Raw genomic sequence first — 16,269 nt, forward strand, 5'->3', positions numbered from 1 at the left:
TATTGCTTCTTAAAAACTGATATCACTATCTAAAATATAGTTACCCTTAGGAAATGCCCCAATATTTGACATATGGAGTATGTAGCTTTTATATAGCTTCACCATATAAAAGGTACATTATAATTCTGCAGTTATCTACAATCCCAGAGTGTATGCATATGGCACAGATACCCCTGGCTTGCCATAATTTCATAACTTAGCATCATGTGACAGCCTTATACAGAGTTAGTCATCATATCTAAAATGACAAGCTGCTGTACAGTGTACCTCTCCAGATATGTGCTTTTATCAGGCATTTCTAATTATATATGTCGCCCACTGGGACCTTGCAGATATCAAACTTCAGAGACACATCCTGTATAGACAACATATTCAACTTGGTGGAGGCTACATGAGAAGTCATACTATGGCAGCCTTCAGTCAAGTATAGTCTGATACTGCTGGAAAAAAAGGAGAGTTGTCCCGGATGAGACACTCAGGGTGATCTAAGTATATTTTGCAACTATGCGTGCCTGAGGGCTAGACTGCACTTGTCTTGGATTTGTCCACAAGGTTATCTTATTTGGACATGGCAGCACTCGGCAGTTGCAAATCACTCTAGCTCCATGTGAAGTGTCTACACACTGTTGTACCATCAAAATACCCAAGACAATGTCGGAGCAGACGAAGAAAACGCCCCAAAGGGTCAGGAAATTTCTACCTAATGTGATTGAATCATCATCTCGCAGTTCCCGGAACCGCCAGTCACCTCCCTCAGCGCAGGCCTCTTCCGCAGAACAGGCAGTTAAATCAGGCACGCCAGCGGGAACACTCATTGCAGATACACGGCCAGCCTCATCCCACGATCTCACGGGGTCCCAACGACAGCAAGACGACTCCTTGATACCGAATGTCATTGAAGATAGTGACAACCGGATCTGTGGCCTTTCCCAGCGGCAGCTGATAAGGGAAGAAGTACTTCATAATTCAGTTGACACCAAAACGCACAGAGACCGACTGCCCTACCCTGTTTCGAGTTCGGCTGCCAAAAAGGTCGTACTTCAGATGCAATCATGCCCTAGAAAGTTTGCGCCTCAGCTTGTTGAGACCAATAAACGTTCATTTCGCCGTAAGGAAACGTCGCATGCTCTGTCTGAAGCTCCCGTACACGGGTATGACAACGGGTCTCGAACACAAAGCGGCACCTCCACCTGTGCGAACTCAGATACTTCCTCTGCCACTATCGAATCTAAATTTTCATATTCTAGTCTCCAACAGCGCCAAGAGTCAAGAAGCCACTCTTTTCGAGTGCCAGACCTCCCTGCAATCCCTTCCAGCTGCAGTGATGCCTCGGAGGGGTCGGAAATACCGTCGCTCTCGGCGTCTCCTTCCGTTTCATCCAATGTATCGGCTCATCACTCAAAAGCCGAAAACAGCTGTCAAACTGGCCGTGATGGTCACATGGCGGAGTACTTCCTTTCTCTCGCAGCGCAGTCGGTGGAAAATCAGCTGAAGGAGCAGGCACTTGCAGCATTTCCCAATGAACAAGTCTATGAGCCTGTGGATCACTTTGCGATCGACAAGGATGAAGATGAATGTTCCGAGGACTCCAAAAGCGGCCTTCTGCATGTATCGAGGCGGGAATCGTCGGCCGATCTTCCATGGGAACTTGAACATATGCGGCGGCATAAGGAGGATGCCGAAATGAGGGATCGTGCTATGGCGGGTACGAAGGGGACACGCCCTCCGTCTGCAATATTCAACCCTCGACAGTTTTACAATGTAATCGATAATGACTGTTGGAGAGGAAAGTATGAGCCAGATCTCTCAAGGCATCTCGCGCGTCCACCTATGCTAGGCGATGATCTTGTATTCCCACAGAGTTTATCTCCAGAAGCGACGATGTGTGAGAGTGGCTCTGTACGGGACTGTGCCACTGACTCAAGGCATCGTGTCTGCAATGATTCTGGTCTTTGGTGTACACAACCTGATCATGTGCAGGATGATGCAACTACTGGTCTCTGGAAGGGAACATGTTGCAATCACAAGCATGCTCACCAATCCAAAGAATCTTTACCCTGCGTTCCAGACAATTCTCATCGCTATAACAACAATGAGTGTCAATCTAAAGTATGCAGCGATGAGCAGGACCAGGATCAATTCACTTCTAGCTCCTCTTGTCATCTGGCTTTAGATGTAGGAGAATTATCGCGTCATGACATTGACAATGAGCATCATGATTGCTGCTTTGGGGTTGACGATAATTTCGTGACCCAGATCTACAACTACTTATCTCTAGGTTACCCATGTGTTGCACGTTACTACGACCATGAGCTTAGCAGGGTGTCAGGCATCCCTGTGAAGGAACTCAGACGAGGTGATACATCAGCTCTTGCTAGGGGCTACCTTCAAGTCAATGAAGATGGTTCAGCAAATGGGCCGGTTGTTAGGCAGGTCTGTGCCCGTTGGGTGGCCTTACGTTTATATATTCACGACTGGGCAAGGTCACAACCCAATTTTGATAATGATAATGATCATGACACATGGGGTGTGCTTGAGAGGAGAGGGAGCTGGGCAATTTAATGAACTTCTGATCTGAAAATACTAATTATTGCATTATTGTTCTTAGTTCATGCACATACTAGCCTAGAGTCATGACCTCTAGTTTTAGCTCAACACCAATAAATATCAGTGATATAGCGCAGCTATTTTCTGTCCTTTCTTAATTGTTTTTATAGCTTGGAATATCTGTAATAATTATGTATACAGAGGGAGGCAAGTGACTTATCATTCCACAATGTCATGTACTTCCTTTGAGCATACATATCTTCAAAATAACACAGGTCACCTATAGGGCTCTCCGCTGCCCGTTCTTCTCAGCTCCTTCGCTGCCACGAGACTTCAATGATCCGCTGCATGGTGTATTTCTGGCTACCCACATATCAGTATCCAGCATCACATATTAATATTTCACCATAATCCCTATTGGTACCTTAGCCAGGCACAAGAAATCCTATACCCTGGCTTCATAGCTATTTTCCGGTAAAGTTTTTCAATATTGTATTTTGCTACATAGATAGTACAGCAGAGTAGATAGTAATTCCCTAGTATCCAGATCACAACGCGACGAGGCATGGACTAACAATTGTATCATTATTTAAGATGCGGATGGCTAGCTTCAAACAAGTTCAAATCAGATTCATAACATTTATGGGCGTAACAGTTTATTTCGGATTTCGGAGACTCCAGCATTGAGCGGACCAATGCTCTCTGCCTGTATTTTGGGATGACCTTCAGCTGTCATTATTGATGTTGGTATTATCTATCCGGATTCTCTCATGGACAATACCAGGGAAAATTCGGTGCTCTGGTGGACTTCCCGGGGAAGCTGCCGCTTGCCCTGTGGATGGGTACCTCCGAGTGAGTTGCCAGAGTCGCCGGCCTTGGTGGTATCTGAGGAGCAGGGTTTTCGAAGAGCCTCTGCGTCACTGGCGTCGGATCGAAGCTGGGGTAAGACCGAGCTAGTGGGAGACTGTCCTGCATGTTCATCATTAGCAATCAGACCGAACAGAGACTAAGACCCTACACTGAACAAGCGCCCGAAGGACAAAGGGGACGACCATAGGGACGCGGTCAAAATGGCGACAATAACAATGATAATGAGACGATAAAGTCTCCGACATCATCGGACAAGGGACTCTAAAAGCGAGTTTCCGGGTCCGCGGCGTTGAACTTACAATGGCCTGGGTGTCCTTGCTCTGGATCCAGAGGAATCCGTGACGGTGCTTCCAGCTGACTGCCTGTGGCGGGGACGATTGGTCGCTTAGTTGAACAGTCAACATGACGATCAGAATATCGTTCAATCCTAGTACGTCAGCAAGTTCTATTTTCGCCCTAAGATGTCTGTCTGTATCATGGGACTGCAAGCACGAGAATAACTTACAAGGCAAGCTCCCCAAGTAAAGTTTCATGCCTGAATTGCTCCCGAATGTCTGGCACATTGCTTTTTGCGACATTATTTCCTGCGACCCCGCGGAGAGAACAGTTCGCACCAAGCCATCTCTTCTTCAATGATAATTCAAAGCCACTTTGCTCGACTGAATGTTTTGCGAGCTCACACATGTCCACAGCGTTGAATTTGTATATCTGTGCAGCAACCGAATATTCTTCAATCAACGGCTCCTTGGTAAACGCAAATTGCAGAGGATCGTCCGTTGACAAGGATACATTCAGGCCGCGCCTGAAAAAATTCGCAAACGGATTTTTGTCATATGTCAGGAATAGCGCGTTGTTACTGAGCGGGGACATTGCGATCCCAATCTGATCGAGGTAAAACAAATATTGCAGTAGAGGGACCTTTCTAAGCAGTATTCCGTGACTGATGCTGTGGCAGCAGAGAAAACCAACTGCAAGATGATCTGGATCCCCAGCCTCACCGCAATGAGGTCTTAAAACAAAGGTGTTAAAGCCGCGTTGCTTTCTCCAGAAATTCAATGACGCGATATTAGCGAACATGAAGTAAATCCAATAGCTGTAGGGAGGATTTTGTTTCGTATTCCATTCTCTAGGAATGGGGTATTTTCTATACAACCGGCGCTCAGCTTTGCTTTCGTCATCCACGCTGTCGAATCCGACCACACGCTGGAGGAAGATATGAAGTTTGGGATGGCTGCTTGGATTTTTGGTCACCTCAAATAATGGCTGGAAAACATTTGTGATGACTTGCTCGAAGTTCTCCATCATGCCGCTTGCTTTGTAGACGTCGTAGAGCCGAGGAACTTGTATTAGCCAGCGCACATTTGGGGAGAATAATTTGTTGTCAACCACCCAAGCAGCGAGCTTGTCCCATTCTTGAATCGACCTTCCGTATATTGAGATGCGCCACTCCACCATTTGATATTTGCTGGACTCTAAATCCGAGATGACCTCTTTTGTGATCTCGGCTAGATAGCGACCTTTAATATAATTGTCCGTCTTCAAGAAGATCTCGCGCAGCCTTGACTCTCCGACGGGATTATATTTGAGATTGAATTTGTCAAAGCGATGGAAGGAATCCGTATGCGCCTTCAAATTGATGAGAAGGAAGACTTGTAAGAAGAAAGACTTGTGGGAATGATACATACATGCATATCCAGCGTATCAATGCTCAGGTCATAAGCTGTTAGGTTTATACTTTCAAAAACCTCTCTCAACGTTAGATGTTTACCATCCCGGAATAATACAACTTCATCAGGAGACTTCTTCATTTTGCTTTTAATGAACCTGAGCAGATGTTTCTGATTCATGCAAGCCGAGTGATGGACATGAGTGTCGACCTTCCGGACGTTGTAAAAGTCTCTGTGTGGTACCTTTTTGCTGTCAGCAATCTCCTGATATTCATTGAGCAGCGTGTAGAGCTGAAATTTGCCCTCCAGATAAGAAAGACGTTTAAACGCAAAGCTCTTGGCTGGTCCGTCTGTGGATACATCTATGACTGCATCGAGGTCCATATAAAAATCACGCAGTGAAGGTATTCTGATGGTAGGCTTGTGCGCATTTGCAGCCTCGATATTTTCGTACACTTGGTAGACACTATTTTCATCAAGTCTGAATGTCCAACATGACTCTCCCGGGAGCGGAATGAATTCAGCCATGTCGAAGTCCTCACCAATATCCTGGCCCATCTTTCTTTTCTTAGTTCCGGCGCCAGAAGAGGATTCTTGATTCCCATTCTCTCTATCGGCATCCCAGGCTGGTTCTGGTGGGGGAGGGTAAATCCTCCAATCGGGACGATCTTTGGGGTTATCCTCAGGGCCCTGTGATGACAGTCGGATATATTCGGCGCGTCGCTCAAGTAGCCCGCGAATCTTGCGGTAGATGATGTTTAATTCTGAGGCAACCGTGCCGCTGCCCGTCATATTCATAGCACTTTTGATAGCACCTGGAACCTCACTGGCGAATTGCATATAACACGATCCTTGTTCATTTGAATTCTCATGATGCATTGCATCATCTAGGAGTGGAAGCTGACCGGCACTGGTGCTGGTATTTTCAGCGTATCCCGAAGTAGGCGTGCCAAGCTGCGTTGAATTACTCGAGCCCAGGATGCCTGTTTGAGGCTTTCCCTCCGTCTGAACTTTAGTTGGTAGTATGTCAGAGGCAGAAGGCCTGCCCGTGAGGCCGGAACCCTGGTCACACTCAATGTCGGCGCCTCGTGACACCAATTGATGATGCTGGTAGAAGAGTTTTGCTTCTGTGTGACTCATCGATTTCTCGTAAGCATAGTCGTATGTCGGTGTTTTCATCTCTCTATCCCTCGGGAGTACATGGTCAAGACTATCTGTCACAGTTGCAGATAAAGAGCTGTCAACATCTGCCTGTTGTGTGTTTTCTTCATCGTGGTCATGCTTTAAGTTGACAGTTGAGCTTTCAGTGCTAGCTTGTAGGTGATGCGCGTTATCCATTTCGACCGTGTGGGTGTCAGGGAAAGGTTTGAATGAAAACAGGGATAAACTGTCAGCAATTGTACCTTACGGTCTGGAGCCCTTTCAATTTGTTCTCAGAAAATCTTGTGTACCACAAATTAGTATGGAGCCAGCCGTAGGATCACATGGAAGTCTCACCGCATACTTCTGGGGTACTAGTGGCATATTAAGACTCCTTCCGCTGAAGATAAGGAAAATTAAACCGGGGTCTACCCCTCTATCGGGAGGCTAAAGTTGTTTACTCTGGTCCTTACTCGGATACACTTTTAGGTATTGCCATGGCTTATCAGTTTTCTGACATATACATGCCATAAACAGTCATTAGCAGATAGTACCAGTCAAACGTGGTAGTACTTGTAAGTAGTTATGAACAATGTCAAAAGGGTCAACCCAAATGATGTGGCAGTCTCCAATAATACCAGCAATACATACATCTTAGTTACAGGCTGTATCAGGCTCCATGGAGGCCGGGAGGGCAGCTTGATTTTCAGTAGTTGTACTTATACCTGGCCGATTGTCCTAATGACCAATAATCCGAGGCAGCAGAGGATTGCCTTCGTTATTTCTGTCATGGTGAAAAGTAAAGGGTTGTATACTCTTCCCTATTTTGAAGCTATCTGATTATTTAATGAAGCAGCCAAGGTATTGAACCTTTACTTCTCTGGGGAAGATTAGTGTTTGAGTCTGTGTGGCTTTGTGGAACCAGAATTGAGTGTGGTTACCTTAGTGAAAAAGAACCATGAGCCCCAAGATGAAATAATGGGGTGTAGTATTAACATATATATTTTATTCCAGGGCCATATACTCCATACACTTTGAAGTACAAGTAGTATCTAAACACCTTGCTGTTGTCACACCTCTGTCTATATATACTAACACATACCACCTATATAATATCATTGCTCACGCAATGAACAGTATATATCTATTAGGTATCTATCTACCTGATAAAATATACGAGCGGGATTTGGACAACATACTGTACCTACCATAGGGCAGCTAGGGGAAAGTATTATACCTTAACGTCCACATCAGTCAGGTTACATTACCAACCTCACTTTAAGTAAAATATTACAACCCAGGCTAAGATCATACAGTCATATCTTGCTCCTGCAAGGGCCTTACTTACCTAAACCCTAGGTATAATAATTAGCTTTACATTCCATGCATCTGATACCTAAATGATTATAAACATATCCATCATTACATTTTAGCGAATACAGCAAAGTGGTACCTTAGAATACCTGAAAGAACTGGTCCTATCTAAGGTATGGTACAAGGTGCTCCTTCCATTACAAGAATTACTCTTACCTTAGTTCCCCTCGGTTTACTAAAAAATTATGATGTAATCAACATACTACAGTACTAACCTTACTAGGTAGGCATGTACCTCCCTAGAGAGGTACAGCTCCCTGCTTACAGATACAAGTAAGTTACTAAAGTAAGGCAGCTATTTAGTTGGACTATCTTACAGTTGGTAAAGGTTAGGTTTCTGATGACTGTCTTATTCCTGTCCACGGGTGTTTATGGCGTATTGACTAAGTATGAGATAGTACTATGTACCAATGACATTAACTAGTACCTAAATGTACTTTGTTGATTTACCTTTACCCAAGGTAGTAAGATCATGAACCTAATGTTGGAACACACCTGGCCTCCTCGTCCTTGCTGAGCGACCTATCTAATCTTAGTTACCTGCATCACACTTTTTCATCCATGAAATCTGTTACCCACCTTGCAATACTGGTCGACTAAAATCACTGTAGTTAGCAACTATCATTGCATCACTTATTTGATCCACAGATCCTCGACACTACCCAACGACTAGTTCTCAGCGATATGGCATCTCTGAATCTCTCGTCGAACGGTCCGTCAATTACCAAGAGTTATCGGTCTGTAATCGATTGTTCGCTACCTACCGACAGCGCTACATATGGACAATGGGCAGTATTTTCCGTCTCAACGCCCTTGGTCAATGCTTTCCAGAGGAATTCAGATACCAAGGAGAGTGTCTTGAAGGTCCAGAATACCGGGGGTTAGTCACCTATTATTCGAGGCTCAACTCAAATGCTGATACCTAATCCTGCAGCTGGTGAGCTTGAGGATCTCATTGACGAGTTTTCGGAAGGAAAGATTCAGTTCGCTTTCGTCAAAGTCACTGATCCAAACAGTGGTCTCCCGAAGAATGTCCTCATCGGATGGTGTGGAGAGGGCGTCCCAGAACGAACGAAAGGATACTTTACAAGCCACCTGTCTGCTGTCACAAAGTTCTTATCCGTCGGTACCCCCTTGTACAGCTTAGATGAACATAATTTTCTGATATTAGGCTACTTCAGAACTACCATGTCCAGATCACTGCACGCTCCGAGGGGGATTTGACACCCGAGGGAATAATACAGAAGGTCGGAGATGCCTCTGGTGCGAAATACACACCAGAACGAGCTTCGCCAGTCACTGCTGTGCCCAAAACGCTTCCGGTTGCAAGCAAACCAGCATTCACCCCCACCAGAACTGGTGCATTAGACTCGAAGACTGTGTCAAATGTTTCCACTAGGGTGGTTCCAAGAATGAGCGGCGATGATAATGGATGGGGTCCAGATGCGCCCCCGGTTACCAGGACAGAACTTGAAAAAGTTCAGTCCGCGTACAAGCCAACTAAGGTTGACATTGAGGCAATCAAGTCTCAGAACCTGCCCAGAATATCCCATTATCATGAGCTTCCCGTTCCAGAGAACAATGATGTTGTTAAGGGTGGCTACCAGCCGATAGGCAAAGTGGATATCGCTGCAATCAGGAAACAAGCGCGGGAAGCAGGAGAACTGAAAGAAGACCGACCCGAGCCTGTGAGAGGCGCATATGAGCCGGTTGGCAAGGTCGATATTGCTGCTATCCGTTCTAAGGTGCAGAAGCAGCCTGAATCATCTGTTGACCAGTCCGTCTCAAGTAACCCTGTTGAATCGCGTAATGAAAGGGTTAAATCTTCGGATTCTCCAAAACTAGCCGATCAGCCTGAGCGTTTGACGACTTTACCCAAGCCGAAGGTTGCGAACAAAATCGGTCTAAGCTCAACTTTCGCGGGCACAAAGGCACCTTTGCCCGGTGGCTTCGTTTCAGGCCCGGTCCCTCCTGCCACCCAGGTTGGCATTGCAAGCAGAACGTTTGCAGACGAAGGAGGAAAGACTCCTGCGCAGCAGTGGGCTGAAAGAAAAGCCCGAGAACGAGGGCAAGGCCCTGCCCCTAGCCCATCAGCAGCAAGCGGTGGTCAGGGCGGCAGCAAGGGAGAATGGAAAAGTTCGTACAATGGCAAGACATGGGCTCCCGTTCAGACAACGCCTACAGGCAGCTCTGTGGATCGCGGTGTCTCCCAGCAAGGGCAGGAATTGACGACTGGGCCGGAAACGTCACTGCCTGGCCAGCTAGACTTTACCAGCCGGGATCAGAAATTACGTGGTCCAGGCACGAGTCCCACTCCCGATGAAGAACCAGTCGGCGTACCTGGTTCCGAAGGTGAATTACCTGCACCGCATACTTCACAGGGGATGAGACCGGAAGAACCATTGGACGTCGAAGCTCACCAGCCTATACCTATCCCTCCTCAACAGCCTCGTTCCCCTACTCCTCCAACGCCGCCCCCCGTACGTGAATCTTCTCCAATTCGCGTTGCCGTGCCGGTTGGACGGGGAGAAGTTGCAGACGCTCACGATGAACAATACTCGCCTCCTCCTGTCATGCCGACACAAAGCCTCCGACAGGCAGTACCTGATGATGAAGGGCTCGAGGATACTATTATTGATATTGGTAGGGAAACGTCAAAAGCTACAGTCGTTGATCGTCCTCAAGACGAGGCGCTCCAGGCCATTGTGCAGTATGATTATGAGAAGGCAGAGGACAATGAAATAGACTTGAAGGAGGGAGAGTATGTGTCTGGCATAGAGATGGTTGATAAGGATTGGTGGCTTGGTTCTAATGCGCGCGGCGAGCGGGGTCTCTTCCCCAGCAACTATGTTGAGCTCGTCAAAGACAACCAGCTAGAGCACCTCGCTCCAGTTGCCGGAGCTGAAGAACCCAAGGAAACTCCTCCAACCGTTCCTGCCCACAGCTCAGGGGGAAGGCAGGATATCGCACAGCCAACTGCAATGGCACTGTATGACTACGAGGCTGCGGAGGACAATGAGCTCAGCTTCCCGGAGGGTGCTCAAATAGTCAACATCGTAAGTGGAACATTTTGCAGTCCTTTTTGCTTCTTCGTCTTCTTTTCCTTTTTGCTTTTAGCCAGACATTCTAGTCAAACAACGGCATCGCTAACTCGACAACAGGAGTTCCCCGATGATGATTGGTGGTTCGGTGAGTACAAGGGTCAGAAGGGGCTCTTCCCTGCCAACTATGTACAACTCCAGGAGTAGGTTGTGGCTGCTCTTTCTCTTGGCTGGGGCATGTCGGAGTCCAGTCAGATATTGATAATTTGGTCCGGCAAGTCTCCCATAAGCGCGTCTACTTGGAAACCATTACAAGGGAGACATCTCACGAGTACACATTTCGCTCCTGTGTCAGATATGGGATTTTTGATCCTCTGTAAAAGCCTGTATTTTAGTCTTTTGTCCCAGGCACTATTTCTCTCGTTGATGTCTGAACTTAAGCACAAGTCATAGAATGTGTATCCTTCTTGCCAATCCAGTTCAAGAATTAAAATACCTTACTGCGTCATTAAATCACTTATCTCGTGACAACGGTGTTCTTCAGTCAACGTGGCACCTGCCTTTGAAGGGAACAGGCTATTCTGTTACTCTGTTCTCTGTAAGGTATGCATGGTTGCTACATCATAAAATGCTGGTCTTGGAAATATACAGATGTCTAGAAATGTCTAGACATTAGTCTTGCCTATGAAGGAGTGTATTTTTTTTTTTTTAGCAACAAATATAAACAAAATTGCCGACAAGATCAATGCAATACCTCTGTTTGCAACTTAAGAGTTATCCAGTACTTGAAGGGCCAAACTTAGATATATACAAGAGTATCGGTAGATTTTCAATGAATTGAAGACAGAGCCATATCACGTGACGTAATCTAGCTTTTTCTGCTGGTCAACTATACAAACCACTGCTTTAGTATTATCAAGTACTACATATGTACCTCTGCTCATAGCTATTGTGTGTTCTATAGCACACTATCAAAATAGCAAATTCTATTGTTCATTTCAATTAGTTTATCTGTCATTTCAGACTCATTTGCCCTTCGTCACTACTTTCCATATTAAACTTTACTCATCCCCCCTACGAGGCCATCTCTTAAAGGTCCCACAGCAGTTCACCAGTCTTTGAGCCACTAAGTGCTACCTGAGGTTGATTCTCAGGGCAACATGGCATCTCTCAGTGAAGACCTGCTTATAACAGTGAATAAGCTACAAGATCTTGTTTTCAACACAATTGGAAATGACTCGCTCGATCTACCGCAAATTGTGAGTTCCTATGGGAGGCATGCCAATGTGTGCCAACATTACTCCATGAGTTCTCTTTTGCTGATTCATCTCCTCACAATTTTGATTTCTCTCTAGGTCGTTGTAGGTTCCCAGTCTTCCGGAAAATCTTCTGTCCTGGAAAACATTGTTGGGAGGGATTTCCTACCGAGGGGGAGTGGTATAGTCACGAGACGGCCCTTGATTCTACAGCTCATCAACATCCCCAGTGAGCACAATGAAAGGCTCGGTGATAATGATGTTCTTGCTGCCCACACAGCTGCTAGTGTAGCTGGTCAGCACGAATGGGCTGAATTTCATCACCTTCCGGGGCGCAAGTTCGAAGACTTTGCCTTGGTGAAGCAAGAGATTGAAGCCGAAACAGCTCGAATTGCCGGGAATAACAAAGGCATCAATAGGCAGCCCATTAATCTCAAGATTTTCTCGCCCCATGTGCTCAATCTTACCATGGTCGATTTACCGGGGTTAACTAAGGTGCCTATCGGAGACCAACCTTCCGACATTGAGAAGCAAACCCGAACGTTGATTCTTGAATACATAGCCAAGCCGAATAGCATTATACTCGCAGTCTCCCCGGCAAACGTCGACCTTGTGAACTCCGAAGCGCTAAAGCTTGCAAGACAAGTAGATCCAATGGGCCGGAGGACAATTGGTGTCTTGACGAAATTGGATTTAATGGATCACGGAACCAATGCAATGGATATTCTTTCTGGCCGCGTTTATCCATTGAAACTCGGTTTCATCGGCGTCGTCAATCGATCTCAGCAAGATATACAGTCAGGGAAGTCGCTATCAGAGGCCTTGCAGGCTGAAGCGGAGTTCTTCAGGCATCACCCTGCTTATCGAAACATGGCGAATAGATGCGGAACTCAGTTTCTTGCAAAAACCCTGAACACGACGCTGATGGCTCATATACGCGATCGTCTGCCTGATATCAAAGCTCGCCTCAACACACTCATGGGCCAAACGCAACAAGAGCTTGCCAGCTATGGCAACAAACAATTCAGTGGGGAAGAACATCGTGGATCATTGATACTGCAGCTGATGACACGTTTTGCCTCTTCCTTTATTGCTTCGATCGACGGTACCTCCTCTGAGATATCTACCAAGGAGCTGTGCGGAGGTGCCAGGATATACTATATATTCAACTCTGTGTTCGGCAACTCGCTTGAAACCATTGATCCCACGCATAATTTGACTGTATCCGATATAAGAACGGCGATCAGAAACTCGACTGGCCCTCGGCCAAGTCTTTTTGTTCCAGAACTTGCCTTTGACTTGCTTGTGAAGCCTCAGATTAAAATGCTTGAAGCTCCTAGTCAGCGTTGTGTTGAGCTCGTCTACGAGGAGCTCATCAAAATTTGTCATACCTGTGGCTCCCAAGAACTCTTACGCTTCCCTCGACTGCAGGCAAAACTGATTGAAGTAGTGTCAGATCTTCTTCGCGAGCGTTTGGGACCATGCTCTGCTTACGTTGAATCTCTAATCTCCATTCAAAGGGCGTACATCAACACGAATCACCCGAACTTTCTTGGAGCAGCAGCAGCAATGTCGTCCGTCATACAGAATAAACAGGAACAGGAGAGAAAGATGATGTTAGCAGACGATAGAAAAAAGCGGGAGAGAAGACGCCAAAAAGAGCTGAGCAGTGTCAATGGCGCCGTCCCAGTATCGCCCGAAGAGGAAGAGGACCATTCCGCTGAGTTGAGAGCACAGAACCTCAGTAGTCGCGGTCAAACTTCGAAGAATTCCAGGAGCATGTCCCCTCATGTTAACAAGGGTCAAGATAGTGCCATCACCGCGACCCTGAACGGTGTCAACACTAACCAAAATGCCATGTTTGGTGCTACGAACACTACACGTGACTCGTTCTTGAATTATTTCTTTGGTAAGGACGGGATGCAGAGCTCGACAACGCTGCCCCAGCCCTTGGTTCAACAGAGACAACCCAACCATCTCAGCGAGCCCAGCATTAGCCAGAGTATTAGACGACCGGATTTACGCTCGCCAATGTCGTTACCTGATGACTATGCAGGATCTTCTGATTACGGCGGGGAGATATCTCAGCATGTATGTCGATATCCATTCTTTTAACTCATTTGAAACGGGAGCTTACATGACTTATGGCAGGCGGACCATGCTGAGCCGACTCTCTCTGACCGCGAGCTCATGGAGACAGAGCTGATTCGTCGACTGATTTCGTCGTATTTCAATATTGTCCGGGAAACCATCGCCGATCAAGTTCCGAAAGCTATTATGCACCTTCTTGTCAACCATAGTAAAGATGTTGTGCAAAATAGACTTGTGAGCGAGCTTTATAAAGAGGATCTGTTCTCTGAGCTCCTTTATGAGGATGATGGCATCAAGGCGGAGCGAGAGAAGTGTGAGAGGCTGTTAGAAACATACAAAGAAGCAGCGAGAATTGTAGGTGAAGTGCTTTGACCTCCATGATGCAAAGCTTTGTTAGAGAGCCTTACCCACAAAGCCAGTTTCAGATGTTCTTTGGCAGATCAGTGATGGATGTCATTGATGCTGGCATCATGCAATTGTACATATAGTGTTTGTTTTCTGTCCTTGAATTGAGTGAGTGCCCTTGTCCGGTGCATGCTTGACTATTGACTATACTTTTGTACTACGGCATCAAAGTTGTCTTCTTTCAGGCTCTTTCTTTCCAATATCATTCAACTTGAGTCAGTAATTATACACAAGCTAGACTTGTTCGTAATTATCAACATATATCTATCAGTCAAACCCAAAGTCTGTCTCCGACTCGCGGGCATTCCGATCTAGCATGTTACTTGACCGGCGCTCTCCGCTCTAAGCTATCACTCTTAATCCTTCTTATTACTCGGTTTTCTTAGCCGGGCACCCTCCAAACCATAGAGACCACCTCCTGCGAAGACGCAGATAGCCCCAATAACAACACCCGGCGAAAGCTGATTTCCAAATAGGTAGATGGATAATAGGAGCGAAACAAGTTTGCGAACGTTCAAAATCACCGTCACTGTCAATGAAGACGTCTGGGCGGAGAGGAGATGAACCCCACGAATGCATAGATATTGGGTCAGCGCATTCACAAAAAGGTAAGCCACCTGCATGGGAATGTGCGCGATGAAGGACGGAAATAAGTGGGATCTCAGTATTCCTAAATCCAAACGAGGCCCGCATACGGCAATTGAAGTAGTGGAAGGCCCTGAAGGAAGCTCGGCGTCTTTTCCGACACTGATGGATGTCTCCGGAAACCGACATCGCAAGGGAGGGGAGGAGAGCATGACTCGCCATTGATCCAGAAGCCGCGGATAGGTTGGGAGGAAAAGTGGTAGCGAGAGTACATGAGAATAGAAGAGCGCTTCCTTCCAGTGGCTTCGGCCATAAGTCTCGTAGAGTCGGTCTGCATATATACCCTGAAAGGCTGAAAGAACCATTGCAGAAGCAAGGATTGCGAAGCCAGTAGCGGTAGCCGTTATACCAAGGTCTGCTCCGCCATGTCCAATGTCTAATGGTTCGCCTTTAGCTTGAGCATCTGCCAATGCTGCTGTAACAACACCAAGAGTGAGAACCGCTACTGCCAAAATCTGACCATAAGAATACTTCTTTCCATTGAACAAGTATCCGACGATAAGGGAAGCAACAGGGCCGCCTGATCTCAATATTATGTGCAGAGGGACCGATATGCTATATGCGAAAGCCCAATTGTTCAAAAGATTGACTGTCACAAAGTAGGCCGTGTATACCAACCATGACCTTAATGGGATGACACGCGGACTGAGGAATAGTGACCGAGCCCCACATGATAGCGAGACAAAATTTGGCAACGTAAATCCGGCAGTCACAATAAACTGCGCAAAGGTGATCAGGGGACCTTCCAGCGGGCGGACAGAGAGAGTCAGAGACAAGAATATCTTAGTCGGGGCAATAATGGTCAGTCAATTACCTGAACTTGGTTGATCTCTAGGTAGTTTTGAACATCAGTATGTTACCATCGAGCTATCCATGGTTTTGAACTCACTTGACAATGGCTTCTAATGCGAACACCTAGGATGAAAGAGTCAATCATAGCAAGTTCCATCACACTCGGAGTACCTACATTTGCACAACAGCCGCCAAATATCAATGACACCATCAATACCATGCTAATCCACTTAGGAGAGGTTGCATAAGCCGCTGCGGTAGCTATGCTCCCTAGACCATCCGATTTCAGTACATCTCCGTGCTTTTCTTTCGCATCAGATTTATTTGTATCAGCGTCATCGCTGTTGTGATTGATCATTTGCTCTATTGTCCCTAGGGCTGGCGTGTTTTTGATCTAGGAAGGTCGTGCTCTCTTCGGAAGTAAGAGATGGAGCAAGGATG

The 16,269-nt window shown here is 46.4% G+C and overlaps 4 protein-coding genes across 4 annotated transcripts; 3 read left to right on the forward strand and 1 right to left on the reverse strand.

Annotated features, from left to right (window-relative positions):
* Positions 1–651: 651 nt before the first annotated feature.
* ALT_9376 (uncharacterized protein) lies at positions 652–2,562 on the forward strand (the record flags this gene model as incomplete). Its single annotated transcript, XM_089600599.1, has 1 exon — positions 652–2,562. One exon carries the CDS (start codon positions 652–654, stop codon positions 2,560–2,562), a length of 1,911 nt encoding a protein of 636 aa, XP_089455096.1.
* A 739-nt stretch (positions 2,563–3,301) lies between these two features.
* Positions 3,302–6,422, reverse strand: ALT_9377 (AMP deaminase; the record flags this gene model as incomplete). The annotated part of the gene is made up of 5 exons (XM_089600600.1): positions 3,302–3,511; positions 3,717–3,873; positions 3,923–4,510; positions 4,568–5,043; positions 5,103–6,422. The coding sequence occupies 5 exons, from the start codon at positions 6,420–6,422 to the stop codon at positions 3,302–3,304; spliced, it is 2,751 nt and encodes a 916-aa protein (XP_089455097.1).
* A 1,860-nt stretch (positions 6,423–8,282) lies between these two features.
* Positions 8,283–10,846, forward strand: ALT_9378 (putative actin binding protein; the record flags this gene model as incomplete). Its single annotated transcript, XM_089600601.1, has 4 exons — positions 8,283–8,478; positions 8,533–8,710; positions 8,770–10,654; positions 10,760–10,846. The coding sequence occupies 4 exons, from the start codon at positions 8,283–8,285 to the stop codon at positions 10,844–10,846; spliced, it is 2,346 nt and encodes a 781-aa protein (XP_089455098.1).
* Positions 10,847–11,799: 953 nt separating this feature from the next.
* ALT_9379 (dynamin-related GTPase DNM1) lies at positions 11,800–14,358 on the forward strand (the record flags this gene model as incomplete). Its single annotated transcript, XM_033564671.2, has 3 exons — positions 11,800–11,898; positions 11,995–13,986; positions 14,047–14,358. 3 exons carry the CDS (start codon positions 11,800–11,802, stop codon positions 14,356–14,358), a joined length of 2,403 nt encoding a protein of 800 aa, XP_033420562.1.
* Between the last annotated feature and the right edge of the window lie 1,911 nt (positions 14,359–16,269).

Source organism: Aspergillus lentulus (genome assembly GCF_001445615.1).
Source record: "Aspergillus lentulus DNA, contig: Alt17, strain: IFM 54703, whole genome shotgun sequence".
NCBI classification, from domain to species: Eukaryota; Fungi; Ascomycota; class Eurotiomycetes; order Eurotiales; family Aspergillaceae; genus Aspergillus; species Aspergillus lentulus.